At 41.8% G+C, this 25,540-nt stretch overlaps 1 protein-coding gene across 1 annotated transcript in view; it reads left to right on the forward strand.

Moving 5' to 3' along the window:
- Positions 1-25,540, forward strand: part of snd1 (staphylococcal nuclease and tudor domain containing 1) — a 167,226-nt gene that overhangs the window by 137,041 nt on the left and 4,645 nt on the right. The window contains exons 19-22 of the mRNA XM_061029798.1: positions 3,807-3,930; positions 5,606-5,675; positions 8,668-8,781; positions 13,888-14,091. Of these exons, the coding sequence (XP_060885781.1) occupies positions 3,807-3,930; positions 5,606-5,675; positions 8,668-8,781; positions 13,888-14,091 (512 nt within the window). The remainder of the gene's footprint in view (positions 1-3,806; positions 3,931-5,605; positions 5,676-8,667; positions 8,782-13,887; positions 14,092-25,540) is intronic.

The raw sequence follows: 25,540 nt of genomic DNA on the forward strand, positions 1-25,540 counted from the left end.
CAGTGCCCTGTGACTGCATAACCCCAAACAGAGCCCTCACTGAGTCGAGTGTGTGTTTCCCAACTAGGATAGAAAACGTATAAAGAGTTCTTCTAGAGAACACATCGAGCCTTTTTAATTAAATCCTGCAGCTATAGGACACAACAGAACCAAATGTAGTTATCTGTTTCATGTTTTAAAGTGACCAAGTAGAGAAGAAAAAAAAGCCTTCAGACTGTTCAAGTGAAACTGTGCCATAGATCCATATTTGGTTATACTTTGTTCTTCTGCTAGACATAGTATGTAAAAACATTCAGGAGCTGGTCCAGGTCAGATACAGCGTATAGTTATCAGTCCCTGATATTTGATTAAATCTAGTACCAGCCAGTTCACACATTTAGGCTTTCATCTGGTATCAAAATTTCTTCAGCCCCCCAAAAATCCACTAGGTTCAGTTTTTTTTTTATCACAAGTGTTAAAGCTCGCAGATCGTCACCACTTATTGCTTCTTTTTTTTTTTGCCAAGGATGGTGATATTATTTATTTCACTGGCATCAGAGGGGTACTTGTAGTGGCCAATACTCAAGTCTAGGTAGCTGGAATCTACATCCAAAAGGAAAAAGAGAATATAAAAACATCTTAAGCTAGTAATTACAGTGATGTTTTTAGCAGAGCTTTTTAAGCATGCAGAAGAAAAACAAAACAAGAGTGCTGTGTTCTAAAGTGAGCAGTCTCTCTTCTTACAGGATCAAATGAAGCAAAATGTGGATGCTCTGTAAATTACTGTATAATCCATGGAACAGCACTTTACATTGTGCTTTCTCAGTGTAGTTTATGGTTTGTAAAACCATGTGATATGATGGGGAGCAATTGTCTGCTTTTTCTTCTTGCAGAGGTTTGATACTCATACCGGTTCATCGTCAAATATTCAGGGACCCATTCACGATGTTGCGTGCTAAGATGTTTTTCTTGTTTAATGTATTCAGATAAAATCCTACTTTACCATTAACATGAATACAGCATTTTTAATTAGGTTAAGATAAGAGGCTCCATCCATTAAGGCTTCATGTATGTGAATGTATATTTAACAGGTAGGAGCCTCTTAAAGCTCGTGTCATTTATTCTTCTCTCTCTGGACTCAAAGTGGAACATGGACCAGGAAATAGAAATACATAAGTGTGTGTGTGTAGTGTAAAAGTACACACAGAAACACACACTGGTACACTGTGAGAGGTAAGGAAAAAACACACTAACTTTTTTTAATTAGATTAATAAATCAAAGAGGTGGCTGCCTGTGACGGCTGTAGCCCGACGTTATTCCAGTAAGTCTGCATCAAGCCGCTGTAGCAAGCGGGAGTGTAATGATGTAACCACACTGCTCCTGTGTGTGTGCGTGTTTTAGGAGAGAGGTTTGGGAAGCAATTCATCTGACATATTTTCCAAAAACTGCTTCCTCTACAAAACTCTGAAGAAGCGTCTGAATGTGTGTGTATTTATACTGCTATTCCCCTCCCTGCATTCATCAGCATTTGGCGTAGCAGTGGGTGGCCAACGATTTGTTTGGGCACGCCGCCGTTCCCCCCTCCGCCCTGACCCCCTCCTCAATCAAACTGAGCTCCAAGCTTTTCCTGCACACTCTAAATCCCTTCATACCCGTCGCTGCTGTTTTTAAAGTTTGACATCATGCTAATGAAGGTTTGCTGTCTGCTGTTGGTTGGCAGCTTCTCGGCTGTCTATGCACAGATAACCCTCTGAAAGCAGCGTCTTTATTTATATTTACTCTTTCTCCACTAGAATAAATAAAATGATGTGTTAATGACAACTTACCACAGCAGTACAGGGGAGAGAAGAGGTGTAGTACTGCACTGCCTGCCTGCAAAATGTGTGTTTGATCGTACAGAAACGTGCATAGTAAGCAGAACTTAATCACATCACACACGGGCTGCAGTAGTGTGCAGATAAGAAACCAGGTCAGTGGGAGAAATCAGAGAATGTGTTCACCTGGTTTGTGAAATCTAAGTTTGCATACATACAGTCAATAATGAGGTATCTCCTGAGGCAGACTTTTTTTTTTAAACCAAAGGCTAGCATATTTAAAGTTACTCAGTGAAATTTGAAGCTGCAGCTTGAAGTTTTTTTTTCCTGGTCAGAGCATTTGGGCTGATAGCATATGCAGAGTGAGAGGACTCAGCGTTTCACTTCTTTTTTCACAGACTCAAATTTTAGAAATAGTCTAGCTTTCAGCTGTGACAAGCCGCTTATTTAGACCTATTCATCTGAGTCAAATGTCAAAATGTCCACCCAGTTTGTAGTAAAAACCATTCTGCAGGAAGCTTTGAACTCATTTGGTTGAAGTCTTTTCAACCCTCTTCTCTGCAGATGCTTTCCTTCCCTCAAAAAGTTTCCCTTCAAATAAATGCAAAACATATATTCAAATCCTGCGCAAGAAACGATTCACGATCTGAGGATCAAGATTTTGCCTTCATACTCTTTCCCACTGTATGCATTTGTATGGCTAAAGATCCTCCACTACTCGGGACATTGGTGTTCCCACAAAGCCTCTTCCAGGTGGTAGATCAGTGAAAATGGCCTCTAAAAAACAGCATGGGATTTCATGTGTGCCACTTAACTAAACTGGCTGCTGTAATTGCTTCCGCACACTTCACACACGCAGACTTAGACACACACAAGTAAACACACTTGGCCATACACAAACAAACACACCGTATACGTTACACAAACATGTGGAAGTGGCTCTCTTGGAGATGCACATACTTTACGGCACTCATAATCAGCTACCCAATTGCATGTGATGGGTGCAAATCAGCCTGCCACTTACTGCACTCATTAAATCCATGGAGCACTGACTCACTATCTGATTTCTGCAACTCCCACCATATTGACAGCCACACACTCGCCTTGAATTCACCATAATAGGTTTGCTGCACATGATATAATGGCTTGATAGGCCATGAAGGCCCACTGGAAGAGCTGGCTCATTTCACTCGAAGCTCTGTTTCTCCAACAGAGTCAACCAGCATTAGCTGCGTGGTGCTAATGGGCTAACAGCTAGAAAACCAGATGATCTTTCCTTTGTGTGCTTGTGGTCTCATTCTCTGAAGGGCAGTAGGGGTCAATATGGAGCTCATATGTTGTTAAGTGGAATTTGTGCTGAAGTATAGAAGGCCCCCGACCCAGTACAGTTTTCCTCGTCCTAAAATACATTTTCGATTGATTTTGGAGCTTTGTGCTCCACCAGGAAGGATTCAAGTTTTGGCTTGTTGATTTAAATCAAGTTGTAAAGTATTTTGCCACAGTGATGCAATGTATCCGAACCAAGGTTTATATCTAATCCCAGCTGCAGCATCAATAAAGTAATCTAATTTCTCGTGACAAAATGAAGGGTAATAATTATGAGGGGCACTTCAGACGCACAAACTACCTTTAGAGAAATCCTCAGTCTGTGACTTTGCATAAGTTGCATCAGACATATTTCAGTTGTTATCTTACTTATTTAAAAGCTTCACAGTGGTGTCTTTGAACCTGTCCTCTGTCAATCACACACAGTCAAATAACATCCAAATCAAAGCAACATCTTGTTTGTGATTAAATGTATGACATTTGAGATCTATTTTATTCGACACCCTTAAATGTCCAACTGCTTTACTGGAAGGCAAAACTTTTCTTTGGCAAATTGGTAATAAGAGTGAAAACACCAAAGGCATCAGGAAAAGGAAAATAGCTTAAAGTGATGCAATGAAACGCAACCAAAACTCTAATTGCACTGTTACGTCTTCATCTCACTCATGTGTCTGTGTGTTTGTCAGGAGGCCAGTTGGAGAGCCTGATGGAGACCATGAGAGCAGAGATCGCTGCCCAGCCGCCAGTGGAAGGATCCTACGCTCCACGGCGAGGGGACTACTGCATAGCCAAGTTTGCTGATGGAGAATGGTGAGCAGACCTAAACCCTGTAACATGTTTTAATGCTTTTAAGCAGCTTTTCTTAAATAGCTTTTGCAAAAGATGATTTTAATTTCCTGAACAAATCAAACAACTGAGACATTTAACTCCAGATTAATATGCTGCAGTTCTATAAGACGTATAGGATGGTGTTTTTTCCCTCTTTAAATTCCCTGACATTTAATTTTTATCTTGTCTCTATTTAAACCTGTGATGCATTAACTGCAGACACCCACAGGCTGTAATTAGCTCTCTGCCACTGCTTTTGCCCCTTAGAATCAGCAGTGGCTTGACAGTAACACACACATACACACACACACACTCTTCATCCAGTCTTCTCTCCGGATGTTGGAAGTTTACAGATGGTCATGGGGACAGATAAAAGTCACAGCGACAGAGGGAGGGAGGGAGGGAGAGAGAGAGAGAGAGAGAGAGTGTGTGTGTGTCAAGAAGGTGACAGTGAAAAAAAAAGATTAGGAAACTGATTAAAAAACCAAATGTTCCCCGACACAGGTGCTCGTCTTTCTTCCCTCCACCCTTCCCTCAATGCTTCTCTAGTTTTTGAGTGGCAGAACCAAAGTTTGTCTCCTGCAAATCAATGAGCATTTTAAACAGTCCATCTGCTTTTTTAACCCACACTTCCTTTCTGGAAAACTCATGTTCACTTCAGCAACCAAACCAAATGTTTTAGGTTTTTGTTTTCATCTCTAATACTCAGCTAATAACGTTCATGTCCACATTGTTCTGTGTCCATAACTTTGTACTCTGATGCATGTGAAATGTCGGCTTGCTTCATTAGGGGGCTAATTAGAAATGTGTCTCCTTTCAAGGCCTCTACGAGTGAGAGTAAACAGAAAAGCGAAACCTTTGTTCATCAATCACCCACACTTTCTCTCACTCTCTCTCTCTTCTCCTTTGCTTTGAGTGCTGTTCTTTTTGTCTTCCTGTTAATCATTTATTTTGGTTTCAACTTTGTTCTTGTGTCTCTCTGTGCCCGTGCGCCTGTAATTATTTGGCCTCCTCCTGCCATCCTTGGTTCTCAGCCAATCTGTCGTTCCCTGCTCTCAGAGCTGAGAGTCACACAAGCAATGGTCAGATGAGCAGACACTTACTGAGGGAAACATGCTATGAAGACTCTATGATTTAGCAAGCAGGATTTGTCTCATAAATTGACACTTTTTTGTAGTCTTTCATTAATTTGTCACTAATCTGTTGTGTCCTTGTAATATGAAGTTGATTTTCAGTCAAATTCAGTCGCCAAGTGTGCTGGAAAATCAAACCTTACAGAGTAAAACTGCTGCGTTTTCTGATTAGCACTAATGTGCTAAAGTTGTTTGCTACAAGGCAAAAATTGGTTTAAATTTCTATCCTTTATTGCAAAGAGGCCTCAGTGCAATTTTCCCAGCTCTTCCATGTCCTGATAGATCCCCTCTGTCCCCCACTCTCACTCCCCCCACCCAGCCTGCTCATCCTCTCCTCTCTCCTCTCCCCCGATCACAACAGACAGATCCTCCAACACCTTCTCCCCAGGGAAATAAGCGCGGAATCATTTACTCATCTCCTTTTCCTCTTGTGCCCTCTGTCTTCATCTCTCTTTTCCCTCTGCTCTCTCTCTCTCTTTCTCTCTGCCTGTGTCTCTCTCTCAATTATCCCTTTGCTGCTGCAGGTACAGAGCCAGAGTGGAGAAAGTTGAGTCGCCAGCAAAGGTTCATGTCTTCTACATCGACTATGGCAATGTGAGTAACTTTTTGACCCTGAGTTTGTGCTGAATGTTGCATTGTCATCATTAAAACATAATGCAATTGTTTGCAGGCTCAGGAAGCACAAACATTAGTCATGTTTTGTTTTGGCCAAACCCAGAGCCGGAAGGAAAGTATAGCCTGAAAAGGGATTTCTTTTCTATCTCTTGCATTTATTCAGACACCAGTTGTTTGCCTATTTCTGCATTCGAAGCAGATTTACAGCCTTTATGTATCCTTCAAGCTGCAGATTTTAGAACAAATATGTTGCAGGCTTGTTTGTTTTCTCTTTATTGTTCACGACTTAAGCAAAGAGTGCATCTGAGTTTATCTTTTTATTCCTTTTTATAACAAAGACAAAAGCAGAACTCCCCCTCTCTCTTGATTTTTTTTTTCCTGCGATGACGAAGGCACTACATCCTTGTGAGTGTGTTATAGTGTTGTTTCCTGCCCACGTGCATACACACACTTGCATCACCGAGTGGCTCATGCAGCAATGTCCTGGCCTGCAGGAGTTTTCCCATGATGCAGTGTAGCGGCACAGTGTGTGACTGACCTCAGAGCAGGGGGACAACTCGAGGTTTGGCTGGCAGACACGATGTGCCCTGGCATGTTGCTGAAAGTGTGATTCTCCGAGGCCAACCTGGCTTACAAAAAAAAAAGAATTCAAGCTGATATCCACCTCATACTCTTTAGTTTTGCGTCATCTCAGGTTGAGTCATTCTGGCCTTGATTTCATGCCGCTGTGTCATGAGCTGTTAGGCGATAATAAAGCCACCTGTCTCAGGTACACGTCTCTCTGAGTTATTATGTGATCATTAGCAAACACAGCAGAGCACTTTTGTCTTTCATTTTTTAAAGCCCACATTTACAGTGCTGTCAAAATCTAATATGGGGTTGATAAATCTTAACCATAACCTTATCCATAATAAATGTTCAAGGTATTCTCTGTCTAGACTGAACAGTCCAATGAACACATTAACCTAAGATATGGAGGTCATTAAATTAACTCCCCACTCCTAACGGCTGTATATGTCTGACGTTCCATCAGCAGGTTCTCACTTCAGGCAGCCTGTTCTGATCACTGATTGGTCACATTGGCTTATACCTGCGGGGATTTATCAAGTTTATCACTCCATTGCTTCTCATCAGAGAATGTAGTACATACTGAATAGCATAGCAACGGGATTTTTGTTCTAATTTAGGAACCAGGAGTGCTGAAGTCATATTCAGCAAAGAGGATCTAAGGTTGTCAGAATGTTTTGATAACACGCATTTAAGGATACACTTTGTTATTCAAATGATTGTTGGGATCAAAAAGTACTGAAACTTTAAGAAAGGACATTTATTTCATAAAACAGGAGCACAGGAGAGGAATGATTCCATCATAAATGTCAAGCCAACATCTGCATACTGTCTAAATTTAAAAAAAATGTAGGCAATGTCTCAGTATCAATGTAGTTGTGTTATTGAGATAGTATGCAGGTCCTATTGGATAATCATTGAAAAAGAAAAGTTATCTAATAGGACTTGTGTTTTTGTCACTGGTTTCACGACTGGTATTGATTAGTCAGATTTTTACTATTATTGTATAGAAGTTCAAATTCTGATATCATGACAACCTGAACAAGATCCCAGAGAAAGAGACAAACAGAGCAACAGTAACAACAATGATTAAGATAGATTTAAAGCTACAATGCCAGTAATAATGTTAAAAGTATGTGTAGTATTACATGTGTAGTATTATATATAGTGTAGGGACAGCAATGTATGAAAATAAACTGATCATTTACATTTTATAACTATAATGATAATCACCAACAATCCAAAGAAACCAGGAGACAATGCAGCTCAGGAGCTCCCAGGAAGATACATGGTCAGTAACTTCAATGTTACTTGAAGATTTACAGTTAGTGACATGCAGTAATGTCATGAATGCATACAGTGAGAGAGAGGAAAGGAGCCCAGTGTGACAGGTCCCCCGGCAGACTTAGCCTATAGCAGCACAACTAGGAGCTGGTCCATACCTGAGCCAGCCCCAACTACTTATCAAAAAGAAAAGTTTTAAGCCTACTCATTCATAAAAATCATCAAATGTGATGTCTTTAATCATCACACAATTCAGTGTTTTCTTTAAACGGATATCTAGCACTGTTATAATCAGAATCAAGAACACACTGTCAAGCTGTGTTGTAGTTTTTACATTCTTCTGATTTAGTATTATTTTCTAATCCGACAAGTCTGCTGACTTTCAACTCAGCGTCTATTGTCGCCTCTCCTCTTCGCTCGTAGCAGAGCAGATGGAGCTTAGTGAAAGTGACTCAGTGCTGCTGCAGAAACAGCTGTGAAACGATCGGGAAGGTGACATACACACACATGCAGCCCTTAAGTTACAAAATGGCATCTGTCCGTCTTTCACAGTTGTAAACTATCATCGTTAAAGTGACAGAAGGATTTCAGAATTGAATCAGAATCCAGGGAAGATAGAAAAACCATGAGAGGGTGCGGGATGAATTTAGAGTCTGAGTACCTGCTGTGTTTTGTTTGAGAATGTCCTTCACATGAAGACGTGTTTGATTTAAGAGGTACACTCTGTGATGTTGGATATTCAGAGAGAAAACTTCCATGACAAGATTTCCACCACCTTGTCACATGTTTGCATCTGTATCGTCTCAGAACAAGCCAGACGTTTTTCCTCAAATCTCTGATGGCCCCTTTAAGGTGTTTGTAGCTGGAGATGGATGTCTGCCATGTTTGCTAAGAGGAAAACACACTCAGCTTGTTCTTGAGTTTCTCTTTTAAAACTAACCTAATCATATCCCATGAGTAAATATATCTGACGCTGAATCCAAGTTTTAGGACTTAGTGTTGATAAAACAGAAAGAAAATGCTGCTATGTGTCTGTTTGATTACATTTATCAGAATCATCAAGACGGCCTTAAATAAAATGCTCCATATTTGATTTCTGTCCTCGGTTATCCTCCCTCAGAGAGAAGTCGTGTCGTCCACTCGTCTGGCTGTCATCCCCCCTGCCTTCAGCATCAGGACCCTGCCAGCACAGGCCACCGAGTACGCCTTCGCCTTCATCCAGATCCCACAGGACGTAAGTGCAGAGCTGAGATATGTGTCGCAACCGAGAGCTTCTAAATTAACTTTGAGATATCAACTTCTTCACTCTGACTTTTCTGCCAGCTTCTGAGAGTTGACTTTTCTGGCAAGGCATGAAAAGTGTTGGGGTGTCACTTGTGGTATGAGGTGATAAAGTCTCTAACTGAGAGACAGGGTCGTCGAGTTTTCAACACATGCAAGTGTTGGATAAGTTCTGCTCATACATAATTCATGTGTGCAGAGCATTGACCAACATGAAGCCATTGGTTTTCTTAGCATGAAAATAAGAGAATAGTTGAGCAACATTAATGTTTATGAGCAGTCTGATAATGTTTACTACATTTCTCCAACAACCCAGACCAACACACACGCCCTACATTTAGTACAAACTGTCCAGGTGCTTAATGTGTTTCTGTCTTGTAAATGCCCATCTGACAGCTGAGCAGCGGTTACTTTTTTTCTGCAACAGCCCTAATCTTTTGTTTACATCCTAGTGTGTTTACTCAACCTGCAGTGACTATTAGTGTGTGTGTGTCTGTCTGTCTGTCTGTCTGTCTGGGTCGATACTGGTTTGTGTATATCAGGGGGGTCGATTTGGGAGTCTTCTGAGCTGGCAGCATCCTGAGGAGATTGGGCGGATAGAACATGTGTTGCTATGTGCTTAATTCAGTGCTAAGCCTGGTCTTAATTGGACGTGTGTTTGTTTAAAGGGTATTTGCTCTGTTAGCATAGAAACAGATGGACTTCCATAAATAGACAAAGAAACATGGAGAGATAAATATATACGTTTGTAGATATTGATATGGCTATGAATAGAGATGGTTAAGATAGCTAGATCAATAAAGATATATAAATTAGATCTAGATTTTCACATTTTTTACCTTAATTTTGATTGTTAAAGGTCCCATATTATGCTTTTTCTGGTTTTATATGCTCTTTAGTGTGTTTTCCAAGTGTCCTGTGCATGTTTAGGCACATCTATGTGCAAAAATTCAAAGTCCGCAGAAACGCGTCTTCTCCTATGTCCTCCTGTTAGCTGTAGCATTAGCCGCATGTAACGCTCGGTTCTAGCCCCCCTCGATAAAAATTTGTCAGTCTGACGTCATTGTCAGTGTGAGATCACTGATCTAAGCCCATTGGCTCGTTGTGGCAAGCCCTGCAGCTCATGTTGAAATTTCCGAGACGCGTGCTGAGCAACTGACCAATAACGACAGAGCGGATCGGCAGACCAATCAGAGCAGACTTGGCCCACGTGGGGTCTAACAGTGTGGGCTCAACAGAGTGCAGCTGACAGACTCAGAGCGTAGAGGGAGCAAGGAGGAGCAGTACATGAAAACAGACACTTTTTTCAGACTTTATCTATTGTGAATGTACAAAAGTAGATACATAGATTAAATATACGAACCCCAAGAAGGGCATAATATGGGCTCTTTAATGTTGGCGCACTATGTAGACAAACAGTACTTTTTATATCTTTCCTGATTATTTCCTGTACATGTGAGAGGTGCTTTGTGAGTCAGTTGTATCACTCATCAAGAATCTGTGTTGTGGATAATATTTTAAAAAGGCTGTTTCTGTAACATGCTTTCAATCATTTTGTCAGGCATCTACCCCGCAGAAGCAGTTAAAAACATTCAAAATAACTAAACAGCAATAATCCAGTCTTATGATGATGGTCTTGTTTGTGTTTGAAATTCATACAGAGACATTGGTATTCATTTTATTCTGATTCCAAAGTGTTACCACCAAAGTGCACCGAACCAAAATCATACATATTGTTGCCTTAAACGTGTGTGTGTGTGTGTGTGTGTGTGTGTGTGTGTGTGTGTGTGTGGTGGTGCCTGAATGCATGCTGTCACCTGTCTGATGAGTCAGTGTCTCCTGAAGGATGAAGTGGCCCATCTGTTGATCCAACCTGGGGGACAAAGGCATCACCTACACTTTAGCCCCCCCCTCCCGACACACACACACACACAGCTTTACGTTGGAAGCTGACATGCACCCCCCACCTCTCCTTCTCTGTCACTCTGCATCTGTCTCATCCCTTTAACTCCTCTCTCGGTTTTCTCGTGGTTTTTCCTTTCATGTGTTTCCCATCTGCTTTATCTGGAGCTTTTTTCCTGCATCTCTTACGCTGACAGCCCGATGCCCCACTTGTTCTGTGCCTTTTGCTGCAGCACACAGGAAAGGTTGTTGCCTTTGTCTCACAGTCTGTCACCTGATGCCCTGCACAAAAAGGTCTGCCTTCACAAAACCGCTTCATTCTTTACTCTTTTTTTCACACCAAAATCCTGCCAGTGGGACGTGATGATGTTTTTCACAGTAGTTTCCCTAAATGTAACATAAAGCGCTATCTCCAAAAAGACAACAAGATGTAGTTTCACTCTCACTGTTTTGTAGAAAAACTCTTTCCTCCATGAAAAGTAGGTGACACAATGCAAATGTTACCTCCATGACACCTGCAGCAGTTGCCTCTATCAAAGCAATGACTGCTTCCACATTTTTAGCACAATTTAATCCAATTTTATCATAGATGAATTGAACTCTCTGCCACCTCTACTCAGTACACACTGCCACTTCTGTATTCTACCTGCTTAGCCAATTAAAGAGACAGGTGTATGCCAAGAGTGCACTCTGAGATGAACGACAAATAAAATCTAAAAGATAATACGCATAACCATTCCCTAATGGATGTGTTTTACAAATAAGTGACAATGGAAAGGTTGTTCAAATTATCTAATAATATTTTTATATCATATTTAAAACGAAGTATTACAGCAAAAGGTTGCTTGTTAATTGTTGAACTAAAGGTCACTGAATAAAGCTGACAAGAACCTGTTGACACTGAAACATTTACGATACTGTCGTGCTTAAATAATCAACCCAATCACATGAATTCTCTTCAGCATAGACAATCATAAACTGTCAAAGTCTGGATTTTCCCATTCTCATTGTATTTTATTGTTTGACAGTTTGTCTAGTGTTTAATAAAAGCATCTGCCTTGTATGTTTGCTATATTATTGGACATAATTTACACTTGTGTAAATAAGATGTTGTTCAATAGAAAAGGTGCTTGTGAATAAAATGTTCACAAGGTTTAAAAGACAGTTTTAGAAAAGCAGTGCTAAATTTAAGCTTTTGTAGTTACTCCCTCTAAAAACCCAAGAACACCCAGCTGCACACCTAATGATATTGATTTATAAGAGGTAGAATTCATTTTCTTCAGCCTGTTAACACATTGAAGGAGGTCTGTTCTGCACATATGGTGGACAAGAGGGGGTCACTAGTAGACTCTCATTAATCTTGCTTTCCCCCCTCACAAGTGTAATTATGAAAGTAAAAGTATTCTTGTTCAGTAATTCTCTCTTCCAGCATTTCTTTCTTTCTCTCCCCCTTTGTCAGATGTCTCTTTCTTTCTTCCTCCCTCTCTCTCTCGCCCTAAGCTCCCTTGCAGCGCCTGTGACAAGCTGACCAGGGGGAGAGCGGGGGACAAAAAAGGCCCTTAGTTTTGTATCTTGAACAAGCTTTCCCTGCCCACACACACACGCACACAACAGACATGCACATACCCAAGGGCGGCTAGCTCGAAGGGGGTTGCCATGGAGACAAGACCAGGGCGAGAAAGAAGGGAAGAGGAGAGATGGATGGTGTAGGGGAGGAATGGATGATGGCCAGGGACTGATTTTTTTGTTTTTAAGTGTCTTCCTGTCTCTGAAGATGCAGCTCCTTGTTTGTCTCGGAGGTCAGGATTACATGCAGCCTCCACCATGTGTTCAATCAAACCCTGGCCTTTCACATTCAGGGAGTATGGGAAGAAGAGGGAGAGAGGTAACCAAGTGAAGAAAAGAGAAAAAAAGTGAAGGAGGAGGAGGCTGGGTGAGAGGCTGACCATTAGATAGTTCAGCCTCATAGAAATGTGTAGAACAGGTTGAGTAGATAATTGCTGTGTGACACAGCAGATGGATTACAGTGTGATCATGTAACAGTAATCAATTGGCTTGTGTGCATCTGTATGTAAGACTACTGAGTTTCCCCCCCCCCCCACTTTCTTAACTTGATTTCTTATCACAAATCACTTTGAGCTTTTATTTTAAGTAGGCTGTTTTTAAACACATCTGCATTTCATGTAATTAAGTTTGTGCATCAGGGTACCTTAAAGTTTATCTAAGTTAAATTAAAGACTTTAAAACCACTTAAAATGCATGGATCTTTTTGGATCGTGGGCGGCAGTAGCTCAGTCTGTAGGGACTTGGGTTGGGAATCGGAGGGTCACCGGTTCAAGTCCCGGCATGGACCAAGTCCGGAAATTGGTCTGGTAGCTGGAGAGGTGCCAGTCCACTTCCTGAGCACTGCCAAGGTGCCCTTGAGCAAGGCACCCAACCCCCCCCCCCCCCCCCCCCCCCCCCACCAGCTCAGGAGCAGGCAGCCCCCCTCACTCTGAGACCTCTCCATTAGTGCATGTCCATAGGATCCTGTTTGTGCATGTGTGTGTATTTCAGCCTATGTTTGTGTAGCATGTTAACTAGACAGAGTGTAAAAAACGAATTTCCCCTCGCGGGATCAATAAAGTATAAATTATTATTATTATCTTTTTCCTTGGCATAAATATAATTAAAGCTCCTGTGGGGAGTTTTAAGACGGTTATTAAACAGATTGAAATGACTACGTCTGCTGTCTATAAGACAAAGCAACAAAGACCATAAGCAACAAGTTTGACTATTTCTATAGAGTTATTTTTAGTGCCCTGTCCCTCTGCTGCAGGGAAGGTATCAGACAAATTGACTAACTGCTTTTTGTTTTTTATTTACATTTTCAATCTCTTTCGATGAGTGATACATTTGACTGTTAAAAGAAAGCAGAATGAGATTTGGCATTTAATAAAAATGCTTCTTACACATGTATAGGACATCATTAACAAAGAGACAAGATGTACTGCATTGTCCACAGGGGGCGCCAGAATCAACATGAAAGTTCCTCACAGGAGCTTTAGGGAAGTTACAAATTAAAGCAATAAATTGACTTCATCTTATCTTTACTGACTCCTTTTCTTCCCCTCTCTTGCCTCCTCTGTCTTTTCAATCCTATCCCTTTCTTCTTCAGGATGATGCCCGTGGTGACGTGGTGGACTGCATCGTGCGGGATATTCAGAACACCCAGTGCCTGTTGAATGTGGAGTACTCGGGCGCCACCTGCCCACTCGTCACAATACAGTTCGGGGACACCAAGGATGACGTGGGCCTGGGCTTGGTCAAGGAGGGATTGGTCATGGTGGATGTCCGCAAGGAGAAGTACCTGCAGAAGATGGTAAGTGAAGAGAGGGGACGAACAACTGGTGCTGGGGGGAAATGTCTTAAACTGAACTTGGGAAGGCTTGAATCTGAATGTTGAGGCCTCTTGTAGTGTCTCTGTCTACATGTATTAGATTTTCTGGCAGGAATGGTTCATTTTATGACCTAAAACTGGACTGAAATTCTCCTTAAGCAGTGTTAAAGGACGGGTTGGGGTCCTGTGGTAGAGATGTTTTTATAAAGTTATCGATCAGGTCAGTTTGAGTCATGATAAGCATATTTTTGATAGATTTTCCAGCCCACTCTAGATGTTTGTATTTAAGCCAAACAAATCAGTATTTGCCTTTCAACCATTACTTATTCCTACCGACATATTTATGCTTCAGAGGTGTATGTGGTTCACTGTGGATCAATATTTTTGCCAACTGTTATAAATAGACAGTAGCATCAATTGATCAGATGAAAGCAGGTGCTACTTAGCTTTAAGTGCCCAGCAAATGTTGAGGATTGTCATTGGCAAAAAAAAGATCCCTTGTGTATTATTGAATGTTAAAAGGTCCATGCTGCCTTTGGCTTTCTGACAGTCCAATAATTACCACGTTTCCATACTAGCATGCATCTACCCACTCATTTCTTCCCCAGAGCTCGTCATGTATAGATTATTTAAACGACAGCCAATATCGCCTGTAGGTCTGTTAATTTGAACATTGGTGAGACATGAAACCTCTCCTCACTTGTCAATCCGCAGCCATACTTACACACCTCTGCAATTTGCCTCAGATGGCGGCCATTTTGTCAAACCGTGAAGCGTTGCTCATTTACTTTCCCCTCATTATGCTAATTCTCCCCGCAGACTCAAAGCCGCTCTGTACATGAAAGATAAAGAAAAATGGAGGATATTTATCCCTGCTGCAATTACTGCTTCCTCACCACCCCGACATTATTCACTCTGCCATGTATTTAAAACTTCAAACACACAAAGGAATGGAGCAATATGACCACCAGCTTCTAGCTGTTCATAAACATGATGGAAATGTACATTTATTTATACTAGAGGCTATAGGAGAGCACATGTTTGTATTGACATTCTTTTACACAATTTATTCACACATGTAGAGGCTCATTTTTGTACACAGTAAGGAGCAGTGATAAAAGCACTTCCCACCTCCCAGTAAGTCAATAAAGCACTGTGCATCATTGTAAGAGTGCTTTGACCTCTGACCACCAAAGAGTAGCCAAAGACCATAATGCAGTCTATGGGTAATGGACCCTATAGACCACGGATAGTGATTAAACCCTTCAAGCTGTACGCCTAATAGCCTTATAGACTGCACGCATTTGGGTTTTGTTGGATGAAATGGTTTCTCTTCAGTATTCAACAGCTGGGTCTCTAACATTTGCTTTTTCAAAGCCGGCTACAGACTTTCTCTATTTTGATCTACAGGAGGCTTAACACGCCACAAGTGTTGCCAATGTGCTTACAAGTGTGTTAAAGTAAGCTGTACAGCGTTTCTGGCTGATAATTCCTCACATCAAGTCTGTTTCTGCGCTCAGAGCAGAACGACATGAAGACACTTTTCAGACCTCTAATGGAGCGAATGTGCTTCTGATTGATAGAAAGTGCTCGCCTATTTCATTATGCTGTACAGACATTTGGATGTACACATTAGTTGCATTGGCCAGATAGAAGTGAAAGAGTACACTTCTGATATGATTTCTGCACATGCCCTTAAATATGTCTTAAATGGTTCAGCGCTTCAAAAGACAATATGAAGAACTTTATGGACTTAATGAACTAGAACTGAAGCAATTAGTCGATTAACACCTCAATAACAATTTGATGATATTCAGAAATGTATCCTATCACTGAGCTGAAATGCAATTAAATGTCCCAGACATTTTCAAGCTGAATAATTATTCTCTCATTATAGCTTTTCAAATGTAAGGATTTGCTGCTGTTCATTGTCTACATAATTGAATCTTTTATGTTCTGGACTCTTGGTCGTACAAAATGAAACATGTCCCAAAGTCACCTTGGACAGTGGGACATAACAATGAGTGATTTAATGTATTTGACTAACGCATGTACAGACAGCCAAACTAGGAAAAGAAATAGGAAGCTTAATTAAATACATTGTAGCCCGTTAATTGACTAAAATTAAACGCTGCCTTCTTACCTATCAAAACTAATTTGATTGGTTCATTCTTTCACATCTGTCCATCCATATTTGATGTGATTTGGACTTGTATGATGCTTTGGATGAAGAATTTTACAGTTCCATCTGATCTTTTTTATTACCTTTATTTGCTGACCTCGAGTCATTTGTTTGCAAGGCACATTTCTGGCTCAAAGATTCATGAGTAGCCCTGCAGCTGCTGCTGGTGTGACAACAGAAAATGTTATCTCGCAGGGGCAGCAGAGCCAAAAACTCTTCTAAGATACAACCTTTTGTTGACCTCTGGATCTGTGCCATCCACACCAAAGAACTTGACAGTGCCCCTATTCTTCTCCTCTTTTATAGAATGTTCCCCTTGAGCTTTTGATAGCGTAGTATCCAGACCGACTCTTTCTCTCCTCTCACTCCCGCGGACTATCAGCCTTCTTGTAAAAGTGACTTTTGTCCCTCCTATCTGCTCCATTTTAGCTCAGTTCTTTATTCATTATACATTCCAGGGGATTGGAACATGCTCATTGTAATCTGTACTCTACTGCTAAGCATTGCATAACAGATGGGCTGTAATGTTCACTGGCACTTGAGCGCCTATCAATAGTGAGTCATAAGTGCACTGAAGGTTAACACCAGTCTTTGAGGATGGCATTGTCCCAAGAGATGGAGAGAAGCGAGGGATATTCATCCATTTGGGGTTTTATCTCTTCTGTCAAGAGCATCTCTGCCCTAAGCCCTATATTCACAGATTCCCACTATGCACACCATATGGACGCCCATTGCTGCAGCTATACAACAGTATGGAGAAGGATAAACAGCCATTGTGAATGTGTAGGCGAAAAAGATGCCAACCAACTGCTGGTTTGTGATTGGTGGGAAGTTGGTTATTACAGATGGGCAGGAAGAGAGGGAGTAGGATGAGGGTAGAAGTACAGTAAGCCACATAATGATCGAAATGATGTACTTAGTGAGGGGGGACGGCAGAGTGACCCAAAGGGGTGAACAGATGATAAATCACAGGATTAAAGTACAACTGATCTTTTGTCCTACATTATGGAGTGACCCAAAAAGCCTAAATCACAGTGCCTGTATACATTTCACACTTTTCATATCCATTACATGGTATACAGTGACAATCAAGCAGATGTAATGTCATAGTATAAAGTTTAATCGGTCATACATCTGGCAGTTGATGTGTGCACATGTGTTGTTTATGAGGATTTTGTATTGAGATTATCATCAGAGAGCGATAAAAAGTTCTTTTATAACCTGCACAGCTCAGGAAACAGAATGGGCTCAGTGTACTTTATGTACTGTTTTTTTAGTATTCCAGGATTCATAACTGTGCCACTGTTTTTTTCTCCCTACACTATTTTTGCTCTTAAAGATACATCTCCATTGTCTTTCAGCATCACTTTAGCCATCTTTCTGGTTCTCTGCCTGCTCTTCCTCTTTATTTGTCACCACTCAGGCATTTTAAATTCAGATATAGAGCTTGAGAGTCCTGCAGAAATCAATTTGTAACAAAGAGTGTGTTGGCGTGTTCCCTAAGGCACAGACCTGCTGTACTCTGTAGATTGTCAGGTACAATTGGCTTCCAGCAAAGTGGCAGCCAGTGTAAATGTTATCATCATGTAAGGATCATAAATTAGCTGTTTGCAGAGCTCAACAATTATGTGTGCTGAAGATAGCAAGATTAGAGTGGTGTCAACCATGTCATTAGGTCTGATTGCTCCTGTGCTTGATGCTATTCTTGAGTTGGGAGAGAAAAATTGTTTCTCCACTTCATTATGTAATCTAGAAAATGCGTGAATAAAGGAGCATTGATTTTCTCCATCGCAAAAAATGGGAATGAGAGTATGTGTAGAGTTGAATCGATAGACATCAGCAAGCAGAGAGAATAACTGATATTAACAGAAGCAGAAACTTTATTTAAGCCTCAAGGATCACTTCTAATTTAAGGGTAGCTATACTGAAGTGTCATCACTCCAAACAACTCTAAAGCACCTTTATATCCCTCTTAGAGTGCAGTTTTTATAGACCTGCTTTTATACCTATATTCACATTCTATTAAATCTATTTGATTTCTTTTACCGTCCTCAACTTTCATCATGTTTCTGTCTTCTTCCCTTCTCTGTGTTTCAACATCTTATGTCTATCTTAATTACAACTTGATATTTTGGAGCTTTGTTTCGGCTTATTTTCTTGAATATCGAATCCTTCCTCTTGAGCCCTCTGTCAGAGGATTTTGTCACACTTTTAAGTTGTAAGCTCCAGTACAAATAAAAGGTGTTGGAGTTTAACTAAACCATTAAAAATTGCAAATCTGTCATCTTTGGTGCTCACAGGAGCTTTAGGTGCTTCTTTTCTTCAATGATATTTTGAGTTCTCCTCTCCTGCTCTGACCTGAGACTCACACACTGACTTCATGCCTTCTCCACCTCAGGCACAGCACTAAACCACCCTTAAACTGTCCTGGCACCATCAACTATCCACTGCTAGTGTGGCATGTTGCCACACTGGCACACACTAAAACACACAGTCTCTCTTACATCCTTCACATCACTCTGAATGTCTCTCTCTCTCTCTCATTTTTAGAATCTGATTTCTTCATTTCCTCCCCCACTTCCCACATCACTCATTTTACATCCTTTTCTCCCTCCCATTTATCTCTTTCATGTGCTCTCCTCTCCATCACTCCTCTCTTGTTTACTCACCCCTGTACTCTCCATTCCTCTTCCTCCTCCATCTCTCCGCCTTCTGCACATCCCTCCCTTTACTTCTCCGCCGTACTTGTCATTATTACTTTTTCTCCACTTAGATATTCACTCACTCAAACATCCTTGTTTAACCTTTGCTGTTTCTGTTATCCACACTGAGCTTGAACACTTCATTTTGACAGCTATGGGAGGCGACTCATTTGACTTTTGCGTTTGCTAATTTGCATTTTCTCTTTCATTGATATGTCACGATGAACAATAATCCCCAGGAATTAAAGAGGAGAGGCACTCAGATGATCAGACCTGGTGTTGGCCTCATAATGAGCTGTGATTTAAGATGCTGTTATCTGCAATTATTTAGAACTTGCATCAGCTGATTCTGCCCTCTGAACCCACACTGGGTTGACAGTAACGTCTGTCTTTTATAATTTCAAGGGAAGGCACAGAGAAGAGACCCACTAGCTGAGTAAATGTGTGACTTTTAAGGGTGATATTTAAAAGAGAGCAATAAAAGAAGTCTGCTTGACAGATAATTCAATACACTAGAAATGTTTCTTTCTACCTGATTGGTTACACAAGTTCTAAGCACCTGCAGCAGCTACCTTTGACCAGAATCTCTCTTGCTATTTTGTGGCAGATGTAGCTGAAATGAGTCTGTCATGACAGCTCAATTGGAAGATGGCTGTGTGGTTAGAAGCACTATCTTTTGTGCTCGGCTGCTTCTAAACAGTGTTTTCTGTCAGCAGCGGCTCAGCGACATGACAGATTCGAGCTCTGGCAGGCCACCGGGCGCTCAGCGTCTCGCCCAGTCACCTCCGCTAACTGACATCAGTGCTAACCCCCCAAAGTACATTAGCGTTACAAGCTAATAATCTCCTGTTTGCTAATTACAAGTCAATTACAAACACGGAAGAGTCTGTCACTCCCTCGCCTGCACAATTATTATCAATCACCAACAAGGACAAGTCCTGCTGTATCGACCAAAGTCAAGTTTCCATCCTGCTCCCTCTTAAGAGACACAGATACAGAAGAACACCTGAGACACATTTTTGTAAAGACATGCCTACGATCTTTATCCAAAAGTTTCAGAGCTGAGTGTCAGCAGAAGACAGGCTGTGAGGGGGCTCCCTAAGAGCTGCAGAGGAGAGTTCTGGAATCTTTAATTACCCAGTAGTCCCCTGGGAAATGTGGTTTTATATATTTTGTCCTTTCATCTTCCTCAGTATTGTTGTGCTATTCATTCTGAGGCCTCACTTTTCATGTATGAATGTTGAAAAGAGGACTTTCTAGTAGCTTCAAGGGGCCAGAAGTGCAGCCTTGAAGTGTTGCCTCACATAGGATGCAGGTTTTTTTTTTTTCATCCATGTCTTTATTCGCTTACGCTGCCTCATGGGTAGTGTAGTTTTCTTCCAGCTTGCAAATTAGAGTCCCCAGTGTGGTTGCACTGCTCTGTAATTGTGTTAATGGGGGTTGCAGCTGAAAATGAAGATGAAATGGTGTGCTTAGAAGTGTAGTCACACCTAGAGCGCATGTAAGAATACATACAGGAAATCAGGAAGGAGGCTCACACATGCACACACCGCCTCTAGGGATGGTGTGTTCCATTTATCAAAGTGCAATTGTGCCATTTGCTACACACACTCTATAGGAAGGTGGATCATGTGATTGCTGCTACTGCCCCATTGCAAAGGTTCTGCTTTTGACACTGATGATATGCCTCATGGGAATGTTGGCGTTTCCAAACAGTAGGTTCTCTGTAACACAATGAGGCCTCATGGGCAAACAATGTTTGATGTCGTAGCAGCAATGTTGTCGCTTATGAGCTGTCCCCGAGCAGAGGGGACGGACAGAGAACATGTGGGGGAATCCCATTTGCGCTCCAACACACCCTTACTTTTGCCTTTTTATTCAAAAGTGGGGAAAGAAAAAAAATGTAGAAGTTAGGGATGTGAAGACAATGCATGAAGTTTGACTAACTAATTATGTAACTAATTAGACGTCAAAAAAGGGAACACAGATTCAACACGTATGTACATATTATGTAAACATAGTTGAAAAACATGACAATCCGTTTTTATACCTGTTGAAGAGAAAGATGACATGGAGAAAGAAACGGAACAAGGCGGGGCATAGTGTGTGTGTGTGTGTGTGTGTGTGTGTGTGTGTGTGTAAAAGAGAATTGATGGAAGGCCAATTCAAGTATGTTGTGAATAATAAGAGTATAAAGTACAATAACAATATATGAAAAGAAATAACATTTAAAAAGTGTAAGGCAGACTGCACTTGTCTGCATGTGGTGCAATGCATCTGACAACCATTTCAAATACCAAACTTGAGAAAGACACATACAACAAAAATATAAGAGAACAAAACATTACAACAAAGGTAGGGCGTATATGCATCAGAGCGCAGTAAGTTAGCACCCTATGGTTCAGGACACGATGGATCAGGTTTCCATCGTGTCCTCCCCAAACCCCTAAAACTTCCTCACCGTGTCTTCTATAAATGGCTTTTAGCCGAATCCAGACCACCACTAGACTGACTCTTAGGTCGCTGCCCTCCCTGTTCAAGCGCAACGTCTGTCACGGCCCATCAAGAACCCTCCACCTCATCCTGAGAAAAACACCACAGGGCACTTATACACACACACACACACACACACACACACACCGTTACTGAGCTTCATGGCTGTGTGGCAGCATGACCGCTCCCCACCAATGGCTCAATACCTAATTTACAAGAAGAGTTAGAGATGGGGCATTTTAATGGACATTTTCTGCTCTCCTGTTATTAACTGCAAACACCACACACACACACACACACACACACACACACACACACACACACACACACACACACACACATACTTGCCTCCCCTGCAGCCACAGCTCTGAGGGCCCTTTTGACATGTCCTAGCTGTCACGCGCCACTTCCCAAATGCCATTCATTCTTCGGCAGATGTATACAACACACACACAGTTGAACACATTATCGTCCCTCACACACACATCCTGGGGGTTAGAAGAGAACGGTCGGGAAGGGGGTGGAGGCTTCACATTGTTCAAACTTCGATTATTTTGACTTGTGCGACCTCATGAGATAAAGAAAAGAGATACTGCCGAAAAACATAAATTCCTCATCCTAAGTGTGTGTGCGTGCACGTGTGACGTATTTCTATGATAAAATTGCGTAAACAAGAGACTTGTTTTCTTTCTGATGCCTCTGGGAGAGCAGTGGAGAATGTTCTCTGTGATATCTGTTGTTAGTCCTTGCGTTTGTTGTTTGTGTGTATGTTTTTCATGTGAGTGTCCTTCTTAACTCTATGAACCCATGCTGGTGGGCTTGTCAGGCCACGTTCCCGCCAAGCTCCTGATCTCCTCCGACAGCCATGCTGGGGGGTGCAGCATGCAACATGGCAGTTTACCTCAGTTAGGGACAATGACAACATGTAACATTTTTTTAACAGATGTCCACAGATTTATTTTTTCCTCTGAAGGAGAAGTGGATTGCTGAGCGATTTAAACTCAGATTGGTGTCCGCGGTGAAAGCTGAGAGTAATTGCAGCAGCGAAGAAGGTTGTGTTGTGTCATTGACAGCTCAGAAAATGTTAAGAGCTATAAAAAAATAGAACAGCAGGGAGCTGAGCTTCTGATTACACGAGAAACGAAAAGAAGAATTTTCATCAAAATATATGTACTTTTAATTCCTTTTTTTCATGGACTGATTTCTCAAAAAATCAATAAATTAAGTAATGTTAATAAAAATCTATTCGTCCTATATCTAATCAGACACACAATGATGGTCCCTCGTCTCTCTCTCTTACACACATACACTCAAAAGCCTTCAAGGGATCTCTGTGGTTAGCTTTAGATCTTGTGGGACCAGCCTCCCCGTATCAAACCACATGTGCAATTCAAAGTCTAAAGAGACTTTTCTGCTCAAACCCAGACGTTCTCTCTGCTTTCATGCAGTATTCATGCACTGGCATGTTGAATGAGACACATCTCTTATGCCTCTACTTAGCTTAACCAGGAGCACTTACTTTAAAACAGGGCAAGTTACAGACATAAGAGCCTTTATGTTTCACCAAATGCTCCGACAATGACCTGAGTGCAGAAATTCTGCTTCTGATGGAGTCAGACCGACAGAGTCTGAGGCTGAGGGAGGAGACTGAAACTAGATGTGTAGAGGATTCAGAGAGCAGCACACAAAAACAACAATGCACAAACAAAGACACAATGACAAAAGAAAGTCAGTGGCAGTTTTTTCTTTGCAGTTTGACTGCTCATGTCTGGGAGGCTGTGCGTCTGATAGTCATTGCTGTTAATGAGAAAAGCTCAACATGCGTGGAGGACAAGCCTCATTGTTCCCTTTCCACTCGACTGGTTTTAACGTTGCCTGACATTCCCTATTGGACCAAGAGAGCACACACCCGGCACTGAAACTTTGATTAGTCACTTGCTTTTTTATGTGTCCATCTAAAATGTGGTTTCACTGAGCATTTTTGATTTTTTTCGAGTGCAGTGAAATAAAAAAAAATGGCACCTCACCTACGCACCAGACATGCACAACCTGTCAGAAAGCTGCCCTGTTAGCTCTCGCTCAGATCTGTCACTTTCACACCACGCTAACCAGAACACCACCTGGGCACGGCTCGCAGGCCAGCGCAGGGAAACACACTGTCCCCGCTCTCACTCTCAGGCAGACAGATTCACAGCCAGCCAGACATACTGACGGGTGCCAAAACACCAGACCCACACCACCTGTCCTTCATAATACACAGCGATACACATTTACACAAAGCCTCCCACTGAGTCTACAACATGAAAGTTACCTGCATGAATTAAAACAAACTCAGACAGCAGCGGTGAATACATTTTGTATGTGCGAGGAGCATCAGACAATCCTTTTCTTTTCTCAGAATGCTGCGATGAATGAAGTCCTTTTTAGTGTGAAAGTGTACTAAATTGACTTCTGTAATCAAGTTTCTGATAGTTGTTTTGTTGCGGACTTTAAGCAGAGTTAAACGCGTTTTAAGAATTAATCACAACACATTCAGGGACACGCCAAAACACACAGCATCCTCCTCCCTTACTCTCTGCTTCACTCAGCGTCCTCGACCACTGTTCACCCAACATGGCATCTGTCTGGCATATGGGAGCTCTGTAGGGTCATCCAGACAAGCACACAGTCACCCGTCTCCTTCTGCCCACCCAAAGCCCCCTCCAAACACGGCATTTTCTATTCCTTGTGCCTTCATTCATTATCCTTTTTTGTTGTTGTTTTATATTCTCCTCCTCCTCAACATAATCGGCTTTAAGCTGCTTCCTTGTTGGCCTCTCGCCTTTGCTCTGCTTGAACATCATTTCATTCCCTGACAATCCTCCATCATCCCCCCTTCCATCCTCCCTGAGTATTTAACATTGCTCTTGTTTCCCATCCTTTCCTACTCAAAGTTGTCTCTAGATGACTTCATGCCTCTGTTTGTGTGCTAAATGAGCCATTATGCTTCCCCACTGGAGCCAATAGAGATGCTGTGAAAGAAAGATCCGGGGACCGGATACGTTGTTCTGTTCACAGCCCTGAAGGCAGTCGTCATCAGTGCTCAGCTGCTCACTGATTGGCTGTTTTGTTACAGCGGGTACAAGTGAGCAGAACAGTGAAAGATGAGGCACCCTCCCAACAGTAGCACAAAGAGGCTCACCGTGATCATTTCAATACGCCAGCATACAATCTGTGCCAATTGTGCTGTAGTGCTCTTGACTTCTTTCACTGGCTGCTTTACATTTGGATGCAGACTCAGCTGGGTAGAGTTTGGCTAAGTGAATATTGGATTTATTTTTACATTTTCTTTAAAGCTGGGCTGGGGTTTTGATTCCTAGTTTATCATTTCTCTTACAAATGTAATTTTTCCTTTTCTGCTCAAATATGGGTAGATTCACTTTAGCAGATATGAATCCCTCTCCCACATCATGTTAGCTCTCAAAGTGCAGCACTACTGAAGGAGAGCCAGCTGAAACTGCTACAGGCCCTCATAGCTCCCATCCAAAGCCCAAATGGCATCAGTGGCCTTTTGTGCCCAGAAAATATCATTGGCTGGCTCCTCCATATGGTGACATCTGCCTGATGGGACCAAGACGCCATATCCCAACTCCTTCCCAAAAATCACTCCTTTAGTTGGCTTTGATGGATGAGTGCTGCAGCCACTGCACTTTTTCCTCCAGCCAAACACTCACATGTGCACTCCCTCAGACAGAGTGGCCGCACCGTCCAGCTGCAGGTCTGTTATCTTGGCGTTGCCATGTGCAAGCGTAGCTATCAAATCAAGCTATGAGCACTAGCTGGCTAAGCAATTAAACTCCAGAGCCCCATCCACACTCGACAGTTTTTAACATCTGGCTTCCTTATTCTGGTGTGTGTGTGTGTGTGTGTGTGTGTGTGTGCACGTCTGAGTGTGAAAGCCAGCTCATCTGCTGCTATAATAAGCTACAAAACATGGTGCACAATTGAATCCATTACAAGAACACAATGACTCTTCTTTACCCACGGCTTCTCTCAAGTGACTTCTGCTTCAATT

The sequence above is a fragment of the Labrus mixtus genome, chromosome 22 (assembly GCF_963584025.1).
Source record: "Labrus mixtus chromosome 22, fLabMix1.1, whole genome shotgun sequence".
Taxonomy (NCBI): domain Eukaryota; kingdom Metazoa; phylum Chordata; class Actinopteri; order Labriformes; family Labridae; genus Labrus; species Labrus mixtus.